This window comes from Rattus rattus, chromosome 14 (genome assembly GCF_011064425.1).
Source record: "Rattus rattus isolate New Zealand chromosome 14, Rrattus_CSIRO_v1, whole genome shotgun sequence".
Classification (NCBI taxonomy): domain Eukaryota; kingdom Metazoa; phylum Chordata; class Mammalia; order Rodentia; family Muridae; genus Rattus; species Rattus rattus.
In genome coordinates this window covers 2,422,752-2,437,296 of record NC_046167.1, presented here as the reverse complement: position 1 = coordinate 2,437,296, position 14,545 = coordinate 2,422,752, and the positions used below count along the sequence as shown (strand labels likewise).

Genomic DNA, 14,545 nt, shown 5'->3' with positions numbered 1-14,545 from the left:
ACGGTTCTAGTTGCTCTTTATCTCTTCAGATGGGGTTTCCTTCTTCTTACTTCATCTATTTTGCTGATTAGTTCCACGTTAGCATAGTATGTAAACCCACTTACAAGATGCTGTGGGTTTTATTTATGTGCTGTACCGAGTTACTGAGATGTAAAACAATATACATAAGTGTGATATAAGTAGCTATAGGTACGTACCCCCTTTTATTCACATTTAATATGCGGGTCTAGACGTCCAAACTGTTAATGCTTAGACAACTCGTGTCACGGGCTCTTTTGAGTTCTGCTCAGTGTGATGACGGGATTGTTGTGTCTGACTTCCTGGCATCCTCCTGCCTTAGGTGTGATGTCTGAGCCAAGACTTTATCAACTAGCCATTGGTCTACGATTGTCTCGTGTATCTCTACAGCAGGGGAGTAGGAAGACGGCAGAGTCACCAAAAGAAACGATGTGCATCTGACTTCTCAGGAGCCAGATAACAAAAAATCCTGGCATTTTATCAACAACCAAAAAAAAAAATGTCATCCCATTGCTTGAAAAATACTGAAAATTAGAATATACTCAGGACTGCGTCAGAAATGTTGAGTGTCCTTGTCCTGATGAAAGGGTTTAGGGTTCATTCCCCCGCTGCCATTCAGACTTCCCTGGAGTTAGGGTGGAACAGGAGGCTGGGAATGTGTAGCAGTGTCTCTGAGTGCTTGTCTCTTATTTCAGGAAAACTCAGAAAATACTAACTTCTGTCTTTGGGAACCGGTGATGCCAGAGAGAAGTTAGTACTTCAGGCATCTTCAGTTCGTAAACTTGTAAACAAAAAAGGAGTTATTACTGTCCAGTAGCCTTGGACACCCCACCAGGTCAGGAGTCAGGGGAACTGGCCCAGCTCTGTGTCTCTGCAGCTCAAGAAATGGAAAAATAAAAGATGAGAAGAAAATAAAAAAGGTGTCAGAAAGTCGAGGAGAACAGAATGCGGGGTCAAAGTAAAGCCAAAAGAGAAAGCTTTCTCTCATTAATTGATTTATTAATTATTAAAATAATTTATTGATTAATTTACTCACTTTGCATCCTGATCACACACCCCCTCCTCTCAGTCCTCCTTCACATACCCCCTCTTCCACAACTTCTCCCCTTTCCTCTGATAAGTGGGGGATCCCCGTATCAACCCACCCCGGCACATCAAGTTATCGCAGGACTAGCCAGATCCTCTCCAGTCCCCACTCTTTGGTTGGCGGTTTAGTCTCTGGGTCACCTAACGGTCCAAGCTAGGTGACTTTGTTGGAAAATGTGTCCTGCCTATGAGAAGTTCAGGGACAGGGGATGGAGCAGAGACTGAGGGAGTAGCCAGCCAATGACTGGCCCAATTTGAGACCCATCCCATGGGCAAACACCAATCTCTGACACGATTAATGATACCCCATTAAGCTTGCAAATAGGAGTCTAGCACAACCATCTTCTGATAAGGCTCCACCCAGCAGCTGACCAAAAGCAGATGCAGAGACCCACAGCCAAATATTAGACAGAGCTTGAGACATCTTGTAGAAGACTTATGGGAAGAATTGAGGGACCCAGAGAGGATAGGGAGTTTCTTAAGTCCCCTGGGACTAGAGTACTCAAATTTGAGAGAGAATACCCTGGGTATGGAATGTGGGACGACACAGAGCAGAAGACCTTGTCATGACCTCATAGGATAAAGCTAAAGATCACCTTCTGAGTGATGTCACTTTTTGTTATTAGTCTCCAGAATGCCAAGCGTGTAAGTGTAAAAGGTTAACAAGCATGCTTCCCTGTAACCAGCTGCAAGCCAAGGGCCCTATTGCCAAGCCACATAGAGACTTCAGAGCTCCTCATAGGTGGTTTTCCAGGCCTTCTATTATTGTAAGAGGACTAAGGAGAAGAAAAGGTTTTCTCTTTTGCCTCACAATAAGCTGCCAGCTTTCATACAAACAAATTGTTCAAATTTCACAGCTCAAAGAAGTTGCATAAATGTACACGTCTACTTTAGATGGCCTCTGGTTTTACCACTAAATATGATTTTTAATGGATTTGGAAATGTAAACCATCTCAGGTCCTTTTATCAACAGACAACTAAATCGATTCTTAGATAAGATTTCAAAGGTATTTGATGAAGAAGGCAACATATAGTCACTACGTAAAAATGATAAAAACAGTTAAGAAAGAAGCTCATTCACACTCCCCAAAGATAAGCACTGTTAACACAGTAGGGCATCACCCCAGGTAACTTTATGTACATGTGTGTGTTTGATTAATTATAAGTTTGGGAATCTATATGGCCAGAAAGAACAAATAAATGAAAGTGTAGTTTCGCACTTTACATCCTGATCACAGTCGCCCCTCCAGTCGCCCCTCATATAGACCCTCTCCTAGGCCCCTCTCCTCCCCCTCTGATGAGAGGGGAGGTAGATCTATAGATAACTAGATCTATAGAACACTGACTTAGAGCATGGGTGCAGGAAAAGAATAGAAATAATATTTAAAAGTCAAATATTTCCAAGGCCTCACTCACACATGGAATCAATAATGCTGACGCTTATAGAAATCCCAGGAAAAGAGCAATAATGATACATTTTAATCACAAATATCCATTTTAGTCTTTTTTTTTCTGAATAAATCCTGTTGACTAAGATTTTGGTACTAAGAGAGGCATACCATCAGTATAACATTTCGGTTTTGGTTATTCTGCTTCAAATATGTTTGTACAAACGTGTATGAAAAATTATCATGCACATGTTCACTTTCACTTTTAAAAGTGGGAGATTACACAAAACCACACCAATTTCAAAGAACAAACTCTGAAAAGATAAATGAGCTAAGGCCCCGCTCACCTCTAGTCCTTTGCTGACTCTGAGAGTTAGCATGAAGCAACCCTCTAGGAATCTGCAAGACCCTTTTCAGCTGCTTTATTTTTAAGCACAAATTTTCAAATATTGCTACACTCCTGCATTTTATATCTATTTTTGCAAGGCTGAAATAGCATTTTAAAGTTGAAGTTTTAAAACGACTACAAAACAGCTTTTCTCAAGAGATTTCCAGCCAGAGCTACAACCTGGCAGTGATTTAAGGCTGATTAAATCGAAAGTAATTAATGTCAGTATTATTCCAAAGTACTATTTTGGAAAGTCACAGTTTTCACTTAAAGTGTATAGAAACACTCCTTCTAAATATAGAAGATCGCTTGCTAAGCAGAGCACATACATGTGTTAGTATATGAGATAAGATTTCTCTCAAAGAGGAGGCTTACAGACATGTATCCATTTCCACTAATGTGCCTTTCTGCTCCACAATGGCCACAATGGCCACAAAATGACTGAATTTTTATCACTTTTCTAGGGCACACTATTCATATGTATGCACATGTAAATGCATGTGTCATACATGTCTTACAGACTGTGATCTGCTGCTTATGACAGTCCCATTACAATGAATTTTAGAAATTTCACATGACCCAAGGGTAAAAAAAAATCATGTAGAAAAGTTTATCACCTTGTATAAAGTACACATATTCCAAACACAGGTAAGGCTTCTTTTGCCCCAGCTGCCTACAATTTCAGCTCTTGGGAAACCCAACACTCTTTCTGACCGCCACAGGCCTATACTTACACATACACATGAGCAAAATAAAAGAAAGAAGAAATCTCAATAATATGAAATATATTGGTATGCTAACTTAAAACATTGTTATATACCATTGATACAGAATGTTGTTCTCCAGTGTCTAAGGCAGTACAATAACATATTGAGCATTTGGGATCCACAGTATTGTGGAAAATTAAAAGGAATTATATTGTTATTATAATTACAATAAAACCTTTATAAGAACAGCCCCAACTTGGGCATGGGGATGAGTCCTTTGAAACAGAGCTGTTTGTGCATGCACCTGGGAATTTTAGAGCAGACTTGAAGAAGGGTTCTATAAAATCCTCAAATGGAAATTATTCTAAATATTGTACAATAAATTATTTAAGGCAATTTAATAATTTGTGAATACACCAAAGCTTTATTTTAAAGGTTTCCTCTTACTGCTCAGAAGTAAAAAAGTATTTATGCAGTATGGAAGACACACACACACACACACACACACACACACACACACACACACACCACCCAGCACCACAGAAAGAATGAAAATACATAAGGATAAATAAGGAAGCATCTTAAAACTTATTGGTCCATTCATTTATCCATGGCATGTCACCGTGTCACCATTTAGGATTTTGACACTATTCACAAAGACAAACGAGTAAATAAGTAACTGCTCTTTTCCCGTCTTCATTTCAATTACTGTCTCAAAAAATGTTATAAGAATCTATTAAAAAAAAAAAAAGAATCTATGCAGGTGTGACTTGTAACAATTTTCCTGAACTACCAGTCCTTTCCTTCTGTTTTGAACTTATGTGCATTCTTCGCTGTACAGATCAACCTATATATGAATGTCATATTAATACATGTCAACATAGAAGTGTTAGCATGGTCAATGTGTAGATGCCACCTTAAAAAAGAACTTTTCAGTCCTTCCAACCTAAAAGTCATGTACACCTTTCCCTTTCTGTGATGGAAAGATGTGCTATAGAAATAGGCCTTTTCTTTTTTCTAAATACACTAAGAGAAAATGTTTCCCAGAACGCTAGAATTTGACACAGAAATCTCGACTTTGGCTGCTAACATGAAGAACCCTTCTTTCAGATTCGTGCTTGCTTCGAGGCTTCAGCCTGACTGGATGCTGATGCTGTACTTTGCACACACTCACTTGACTGTGACAGTCACCATCGGGCTGCTTCTGATTCCAAAGGTATGCCTCTGGCCTTGCTTTGTTCTTGCCAGACAGTTGTCTGAAGGAGCATGAAGTTACTCTTCTTAAGGTACCCACCACTGTAGACAAAGTGTGGAGGTTTGCTTCATGCTCCATAATTTGTTATTAACATTCCTCCACAAGAAAATGAGTGTCTGGTTTTGCAGAGGATGGGGAAATTTATTAAACCTTTGTGTAAGTAGAAGGACGTGAGTGTGAAATTACCTATAGAGGAAGGTCTATGGTGGTGTATTCTGGTTAAGATTTTCCTGGGCTTACAAAGAGATGTGGAGAAAAGCATTCCAGATTCTAGATAGTCCTTCACCTTAAATTAGCTATGCACTATAACATCAGCCAAAGTTCCGATCCGAGTTTCAGTTCCACTGAAGTAAGTCGTCTCAGAATAAAATTAGATGACATCTAAGTTTGAGATCATGCAATGTTATCATATCATAAGTATCATCACTACCATTTTGTTGTATACAGAGGAGCATGGTGTTAGAGCAGTCAAACCCAGAGTTGTGGTTTCTTGTCTCACACATAACCTTTAGGTTCAACCTTTTTAAAAAATAAAACAATTACAAACGACATAATATTTGTTTTTCTGCCTTCCTGAGTTGTGTCAACTAAACAGTATTTTCATAGATGACTCTGCAACTGTAGTTTATCTATAAACTCTTTAAAACTTTTGTAATACAAAATTATATATTTACTAGATTGATGGCTACTCAGACTTTTTCTTCCATAAATTGTTACCAATCTACAAAGAGAACTTAAATCTATATCTACCTTGTACATGAATGTTCACAGCATCATTATCTATAACAGCCTGGATGCTTACCAGCTAATAAATGTATAAGTAAAATATGGTATAATTTTATTATGGAATATTATTTATCAATAAAAAGGAATTTAATGTAACCTGGGAAAGTCAGAAATTAGTAAGAACTCACCATACAACTCTGAGAGCGCAAGTTAAATACGATAATCCATATTTTTTTTAAAAAAAGTCAGATATAGTGTTACATAGTGATCTCCATGCAAGTGAGAAATGCTGTCTCAAAAAATAAGGTGAACAACATGCCTCTGGCCTACACACACACACACACACGCACGCACGCACGCACGCACGTACACACACACGCATGCACACACAGATATGTACACATCTATGCTTCCCACATTTCTACACAAATATGTATACATGCACACACACATACATGCACACACACACAGACACACACACAACCTCCCCCACATTATATAAATATACTTATATGCACACACACGTGCTCACGCACACACACACACACACACACACACACACACACAAACACATGAGTGAAATACATGTCTATGCTGTAGCCTGTGGAAATTATAAAACCATAATATCAGGTAAAAGGGTAAGCACATAGGACTGCTACATTTTACATGAATCCATCTGCATGTGATGTCTGGAATGGGCACATTTGAAGGGAAGGATAGACTCCTGGTTTGTGATACACAAGAAAGCAAATACTAGGAATGGTGGTATCAGAGTTTCCAGAGTTCTTTCCGAGGTGCTGAAAATATTGTGGGATTCAACAGTGGCAATGGCTGTACAACCTGATGACTCAAAACACTATTTCAAAGATAGCAATGTATTAATACAGGATTGTGCTAGGCACTTAGTAGACGCATAACACAGAGATAAAATCTGTTCTGGTGGCTGTCCTTAGGAGTGGGGTCGGGGGAAAGAAAGTTAGTAAGATAAATATTTAAACTGGCATTTTAGGTAAAGTCCTAAGGAATAAGGATGAATCGGGAAGTGTATGATATCTGACAAATGCTAGTTTGTGTTTGATTTTTGTGGTGACCAAACCCAGGGCCCTGAGCATGCCAAAAAAGATTCTACCCCTTGGTGGTGGCTCCACCTCCCAACGCTTTCTTAAACTTATAGTTGTGTCAAAGATTTCGGTTGAGAACAATTCTGTTCATGTAAGTGCTCTCCGGGTGGTATAACCAGTATCCGTTAGTCTCTACCACATTTCCCATTCATATCTTTAAATCTACGACACATGCAGACCTCTCAGGACAAGATGAAAAAGATTTAGTCAACATGAGTTTTCAGGAAGTTCTAGTTACAATATACAGATTGTTGTTGTTTCCCCATGTTTTTGCATACACATGCATTATTGATATTCAAGTTTTGTGCCTGTTGCTGTATGAAAGCATCCCGAGGGAAGAAGGATAAAATTTGGCTAAAATTCCAAGCCACAGTCCATTGCAACCAAGGGGAAGTTGAGGCAAGAACTTAAATGGATAGTGACATCACATCCATAGTCAAAAGCAGAGAAAAATGAATGCACTGGCGCTACTGGAGTGCTTCATCTAGCATCCTCTCATCTCACATAGTTCAGGCCCCATTGCCTAGGGAATGATGACACCCACAGTAGTAGAGACATTCCCACATCAATTAGCAACCAAGACACTCCCACACAGACATGCCCATGGATCAATTTCACAAAGATAATTACTCAGCTGAGATTCTTTTCCCCGCGTGAGTCTAAGTGTTAGCAACTTGACATAAACTAACCAGTACAGTTGGCTAGGCTGTGTATCATGAAATCCTTTGTATCATGAAAGAAATAATCTATTAGATTTATGTACAAATTCACTCTGACGATTACTCAAGGTTCTAGTCCCAAGCAATACTCAACACAGTTCATTGTGCAGAAACATGAGTTTCACATTGCTTTCCTTTACCTCCGTATTCTCACTGTTGGTGACAGTTGTCCAAGTCTGAGGGAGCTGTCTCAACATGATCTATTAATTTTTAAAGAAATACTTGAACTATTGGTAAATTAGTACAGGCAAACCCATGCTTTCTAAACTGTTCTCTCAATTTTCATAAGACACTATTTATAGAATATTCAAGGTGTGGCTAGCTTGATTTGTTTAGTCACTCACCCAACTCATTCTTCCTAAGGAAAATGCAGATAAGCACTAAACAGTATCACATGAAAATAATCAAAATGTGATAAGGGGGGCCTGATAAAAAAATAATACGCTTGAGGAGAAATCTGTAATGTTGGTGAAATTTTTCATTCTAATTTAAATACCATCCAAGGAAGACATCATGAAGGAGGATAATGTGCTCTGTAGGGTGCCACGTAGAACCCAAGAACTGTGATCCACTGATGACCCCTGGGTGTCTGGGATCACATATCCTGTCCTCTGTGTTCTGAAAGATTCCTTTATCTAAAGCCAAATTCAGGAGCTCGAGAGTCACAATCCTGTCTCCAGAGCTAATTGCATGTGTAGATTAATAAATTCTCACTGAAGTAGAACAAATATTATACTACATAATGTTATATCAAAACAGTTTTCATCCATGCACAAGTCCATCACATTGCTTTTCCTAGGGAGACTCTCTTAGAATCATTCTACTTTTCTACCTATTTTCATTTTCACATAGCAAATATATTATGGAAAATGAATAAAGTCTATTAACACCTGAAGCCTAACAAAGAAACAAAGGGAAAACTAAATTCAAAGGGTGAGCAGAGTTATGTTGCCTCACACACAGTTCTAGAACACAGCGGGAAGGCTAATTACCAAGATGGCAGCAAACTATCGGTATGGTTTGTGAATGAATCTATCGAGATGAAGCAATAAAGTTAGACTTGGCGCCTTAGAAAACACAACACTGTCTAGCAATGGTTGGATGGCTACAGCTCACACAACGTATCTGTCGCAGTTTTCACACTCAAGCAATAACCCCCGTGATGACATCGCTACAGAAGCTTATGAAGATGAGTTGGACATGGGTCGTTCTGGATCCTACCTGAACAGCAGCATCAATTCAGCCTGGAGTGAGCACAGTCTAGATCCAGAAGACATTCGGGTAAGGCCATACGGACTTCTTTCTTCTGTCACGTTAGTTCAACTGACGTCACTGGTACAGACAAGTATGTGCAGACTGAGGCATGTGTATGAACTCTTGTTTCTATGTTTGAGGAAAAAGACGATGTCTGTGAGAGACGAAAGGGACCACTGAAGTGATATCACTGTGTGTAATCATGATATAGTTGTGCCGCACAGGATTATCTCAGCAATTACACTTGCCTTGGTTATTCTCCCTATTCTCAACCAACATTTTTGGATACACATGCTTTTAGCAGGGAGATGGCTTATTTAATAAAATGTGTAAAGATGGAGCAGCCTCTAAAGGAAGAAGTTGCTCTAGACTGCTGTTCGTGAGTCCATCTTTTACCACTCACAAGTATGTCAGTGGCTACATGATGCTCCCAACACTCCACGGGGCTACTACTGTTCAGGAGCAGTCAGGATGCTGGGTTCCTTATAGTCTGAACCCTGTCTTGACACAGACATTGAAACCTCCAACTCCTTGCTTTGCTCCATGCAAAGGTAAAAACCTATGAACTCGTGTCTTTTGAAAAAAGATTTATTTATTTTATGTATTATGTATTATTTTATGTGTATGAGTACTCTACGTGCATGTACACCTGCATGCCAGAAAAGAAGGACATCAGATAACATTATAGGTGGTTATGAGCCACCATGTGATTGGTGGGAATTGAACTCAGGACCTCTGGAAGAGCATCTCTGAGCCATCTCTCCAGCCTCTGAATTCATATCTTTAAGGTCAATGTTTATATGAGAAAAAAACCCCACAGAATTATGTAAAAGTTAAGAACAAGTAGAAATTAGAGAATGGTGTCATTACAATTTCTAAGAAAGCCCGATCTTGTTTGTATAAACACCACCTGGCTATATTCTGTCTGAAACACTAAATCTGTGCCTTTTTAAATATCCCCTTGTCCTGGCAGGATGAGCTGAAGAAACTCTATGCCCAGTTAGAGATATACAAACGTAAGAAGATGATCACAAACAACCCCCACCTCCAGAAAAAGCGGTGCTCCAAGAAGGGCTTAGGCCGGTCCATCATGAGGCGTATCACTGAGATCCCAGAGACGGTCAGCAGGCAGTGCTCCAAAGAGGACAAGGAGGGCACAGATCACAGTGCAGCCAAAGGGACAGGCCTTGTCCGGAAGAACCCTACTGAGTCCTCAGGGAACACAGGGAGACCCAAGGAGGAGTCCCTGAAAAACCGGGTCTTTTCTCTCAAGAAATCCCATAGCACATATGACCATGTAAGAGACCAAACTGATGAATCCAGCAGCCTGCCCACGGAGAGCCAGGAGGAGGAGGCCACGGAAAATTCAACCTTGGAGTCGCTGTCAAGTAAAAAACTGACACAAAAAGTCAAAGAAGATAGCGAGGCCGAGTCCACAGAGTCAGTGCCCTTGGTCTGCAAGTCAGCCAGTGCTCACAACCTCAGCTCTGAAAAGAAGCCTGGGCACCCACGCACATCTATGTTACAGAAGTCGCTCAGTGTCATTGCAAGTGCCAAGGAGAAGACACTCGGGCTGGCTGGTAAAACCCAGACTTTAGTTATGGAAGACCGAGCTAAGTCCCAGAAACCTCAGCCAAAAGATAGAGAGACAAACAGGAAGTACTCAAATTCCGATAACACAGAGACTAAAGATTCTGGCTGCCCAAACTCTAATCACACAGAGGAGCTAAGAAAACCCCAGAAATCTGGGATTATGAAACAGCAGAGGGTCAGCCTCCCCACTGCCAATCCTGACGCGAGCTCCAGCACCACCCAGATAAAGGACAATTTTGATATTGGAGAAGTGTGCCCTTGGGAGGTTTATGACCTGACCCCCGGTCCTGTGCCTTCAGAACCAAAAGCTCAAAAACACGTATCAATCGCAGCTTCGGAAGTGGAACAAAACCCAGCTTCTTTTTCGAAGGAGAAGTCCCACCACAAGCCTAAGGCAGCTGAGGGTCTCTACCAAGCCAATCACAAGAGCATAGACAAGACAGAGGTGTGCCCCTGGGAGAGCCACGTTCAGTCCCCTTTGGAAGATGAGAATCGTCTGATTTCTAAGACTCCAGTTCTCCCAGGGAGAGCCAGAGAGGAGAATGGAAGTCAGCTGTACACAACCAATATGTGTGCTGGGCAATATGAAGAACTGCCCCCCAAAGCCGTAGCATCAAAAGTAGAGAATGAAAATCTCAACCAAATGGGAGACCAGGAGAAAAAGACATCTTCTTCTGTGGATATCATCCCTGGCTCCTGTATCTCGAGTAATAACTCCCCTCAACCCTTAACGTCACGAGCCGAAGTGTGTCCCTGGGAGTTCGAGCCCCTAGAACAACCAAATGCTGAAAGAGTCGTAGCTTTACCCGCCTCCTCTGCTTTAAGTGCAAGTAAGATACCCGGGCCACGGAAATAGGAAGTCCAGGACACGTTCAAAATGTACCACCCTGGGAAGAAAAGGGGTAATCCCGAGTTTGATAAAAATAGATCTGAAAATCAAACGTTACCAAGGAATCTTTGTTAGCCTAGGGAAACATGGCACATGGTGCAGTAAGGTGAAGGCAAGGGCTGGAGAAGGCCAGAAAAAGGCAGTAATGCATCTTAAGAAGGAAGTGTGCCTCCAGCCATGAAAAACCAGATCAACACTGGGGGGACAGCTTAGCATTTCAGCCTGTTAAAGGGACATTTCCCTGTCCGTCTTTACAAGTGGGATTGAATGGCCCCAAGCAAGATTCACCAGGAGGCATGGAAGACAGAGGCATGGATTTTATGATGGATAAACTTAGATGCACGTGACTGTAATTCTAAGTAGTCGACTGAAAAGACCTTCATCACCTATTTAACCTTGGTAGCACTGCTAACTTAATGCACCCCAGTACCTTTTATATACACGATTGCTCTCATTTTCTTAAAATCTGTGTGTCAGTAAATTGTTGTGTCTCCTATTCAAGCATTCCAGATTGTATAATTTTTGCAAATAACTTTGATATTATGTGACACAACACATTTATGCAATCTGCAGCTACTCAATTGTCATTGCAACCTACCAAATACCTGCTGTCATCTACCAAGTGTGGTTGATTCTTGGAGTACAGTAAGCTTTCTCTGGCTTAGGAAGCCATAACTGTTATGATGAAAACTTTTAGTTTGGGCCATGGTTTATATAGTGAAGTTGGGTTTGACTCCTTTGTTTCCCATCATGGCTTGTTGTGTGATGTCTTAATTTTTTTTTTGAAACATAAGTTGAGTTGCTTGTTCTACACTTCTTGTAGGGACTCCAAAGCTTTACTAATCTTGGAGATGAAGTGGTCCTGCTTAGTCATATGTCTCAGTAAGTTAAGGACAACTTACCCATTGTTTGTTCCAAGTCAGAGCTAGATTTCCCCAATGCATCGCCCTTCTTAACTCTTTCAGTATTTCACATTAGCATTTCCTAAGGAAGAAGCTGAATGAGGAAACTGTGCTGTCCATTGTTACCAACAGAAGAGGCCAGCACTAGGAACGCCCTGAGGATAAGAGTATACTGCAGGTCCAGGAATTGCCTTTCATGACAAATACAGAAAGGTAGCTCCTAATAGCACTTTCAAGGGATTATTTTTATAAAGAGAAAAAATAATGATAGCATCAAGATCATTGAATGGATATATTTTTATTATGCATACTGAAGATAATGATATTTTAAATTACCTTAAACTATTTATTCTCATAAACTTTTATTCATTGCTTCATCTGGGTACAGAACTTGCTGGGCTCAAATCCCAAAGAGATTTTATAATCTGATTTACTCAAAGCCCTTAGGTATGAGTTCTTTATGCTCTCCAGTACCAGAACTCACAAGCCCTTCAAACTGTCCTTGCAAGCCACCTAGCTAAAATGCAAAGCCTAAGATTGGTCTGCAGATATCAAAGCATATCTTAGAGAACTTGCTGCATTCTATGCTGATCACTAGAATGAGGACCCTGAGCTGCTGACTTAGCTCTGAGGATGGTGATCTTGAAATGAGTCTCTAAAATCCAGGCACAATTTATCTAAGGATGAATCACTTAAAACTACATCCCAGGCTTGATTTTTCTCCCATCATAAACACTGAACAACCACTTATGTGACCAAGACATTTCCATCTGAAGGAACTGTTTTACCTTTGCTGAACCCCAAGGAGAATTTGCTAGGAGGATGCAGGAGGGGAGGAGGAGTCGGGAGGTAGACACAAGGCTGTGCCTGTGCTTTGAGTCTATCATCAAACTTTTCTCAGTGTTTACTTTTGTACTCAGCAGGAAGCAAGCACTTGAGGAATTGGCAGAGCTGGGCATCAATTGCCCTTGCCCATTTGCTTGCTTCATCCATTACTCAGGTTGGTGGGGTAGGTTTGAAAAGCTACAGAGGTTTTCTTGTTACCTGCTGCCTTCATTAACCCATCATCCCCGCCTTTCCAATCAAAGCCTATCTACTCTGTGACTTTTCGACTCCTCTTCTGAGGAGCATTTGTGAACTTGGCTTAGAGTTTGTAGACTCACGTACTTGTTCCACTTCTGTCTGAGGTCTGTTAGCACTAGATTTGCCTCTGAGAATTAAGCAGGCAACTGTCACTGACTTTCACTGCACTTTAGGATGACCCTGCTTGACCTGTGGCTCACAGAAGATTTGCCAAATTATACCGTAGTGACAGGCTGCCCACCCCCAATAGATTATTCTCCACCATCACAAGTCAGCACAAATGCCTAGGGTCTTTCCTAGAGCTTCATTTTCATGACTTGTCACCAAAAGAAATTGGACTCTGTCATTCTGGAAGCTCTTTTCCCAGGCTGAGAACAATAGAAAGTACGTATAGTGTGAAGGTCTCACAAACATTTACTAGGTTGTCCTTTCAATGCATGTGCAGGCTGCACCCTGTCATTGTTTTAATCCAGTGTTTATAAATAAGTAGATTTATATCCGTCTTAATACAAGTGTATATTTTATGCAAGAATTAAATGCTTTACAACATAAATTATTACTCCACCTCTCGTAAGCTTCGGTGGCAATACGGATTGAACCCCGACAGTTGTCTTGTATTTGCTTCCTAGGTTTCTGCATGCAAGTGGTGATAGGTAGGACTGATGATACACTGCCTTTGACTTCTAGCACTTAGCAGCCGAGAGTTGTAGAGTCAACAAAGCTATAAGTCTCTTCACTTAACCTGTGGTTCTTCTAAAACTATTATCCGAATCTACAGCATCCCACCATGGAATATTTGGTAATTTATGTTGTGATGTGTTGCAGCATGTAAATAACTATAACTTCTCTGCAATAAACATTTATATGAAAATGATTGGTGTGTTCATCTCTTGAAAGTTTATCGTATTTATCCAACTGAATCAAAGGTATAGCTTTGTGACATTGGTTCTCTCTCTCTCTCTCTCTCTCTCTCTGTGTGTGTGTGTGTGTGTGTGTGTGTGTGTGTGTGTAATGTTCTTTTTGCCTTTATAATGCTGGTCCTGGTTTCTTTGTTCTAAATTTAAAACCTGTTAAAAGTTCTAGAGTAAAGTATTTCTATCAAAAATATACTTCATCCCACATACGCTGGTCAAAATGTTACGTACTTTATGGCATTCTTTCCCTATGAATATTTGCAAAGACAAAAAGAGTATTGCTCCAATTTGGGTTATTTTTCTCCTTAAACATTTGTTCATAGGAAAGTGGAAGGCTAACTTCAAGAACACTGTTCAAATTTGGCGTTAACTGGGTAGAAGGCAGATAATGGAATGTCTAAGCAAGTTTCTAATTTCTGTCTCTTCTTTTGTGGTGTGAAAGCCATAAACTATCAGAAATAAAACTATCACATCAAATGAGAGTGGAAAAGAGATAAATATA

At 40.4% G+C, this 14,545-nt stretch overlaps 1 protein-coding gene across 1 annotated transcript in view; it reads left to right on the top strand.

Moving 5' to 3' along the window:
• Window positions 1-14,003, top strand: part of Gpr158 (G protein-coupled receptor 158) — a 367,851-nt gene extending 353,848 nt beyond the window's left edge. Inside the window, exons 9-11 of the mRNA XM_032884492.1 lie at window positions 4,698-4,803; window positions 8,543-8,689; window positions 9,636-14,003. Of these exons, the coding sequence (XP_032740383.1) occupies window positions 4,698-4,803; window positions 8,543-8,689; window positions 9,636-11,111 (1,729 nt within the window). The 3' untranslated portion in view covers window positions 11,112-14,003. The remainder of the gene's footprint in view (window positions 1-4,697; window positions 4,804-8,542; window positions 8,690-9,635) is intronic.
• Window positions 14,004-14,545: the final 542 nt, after the last annotated feature.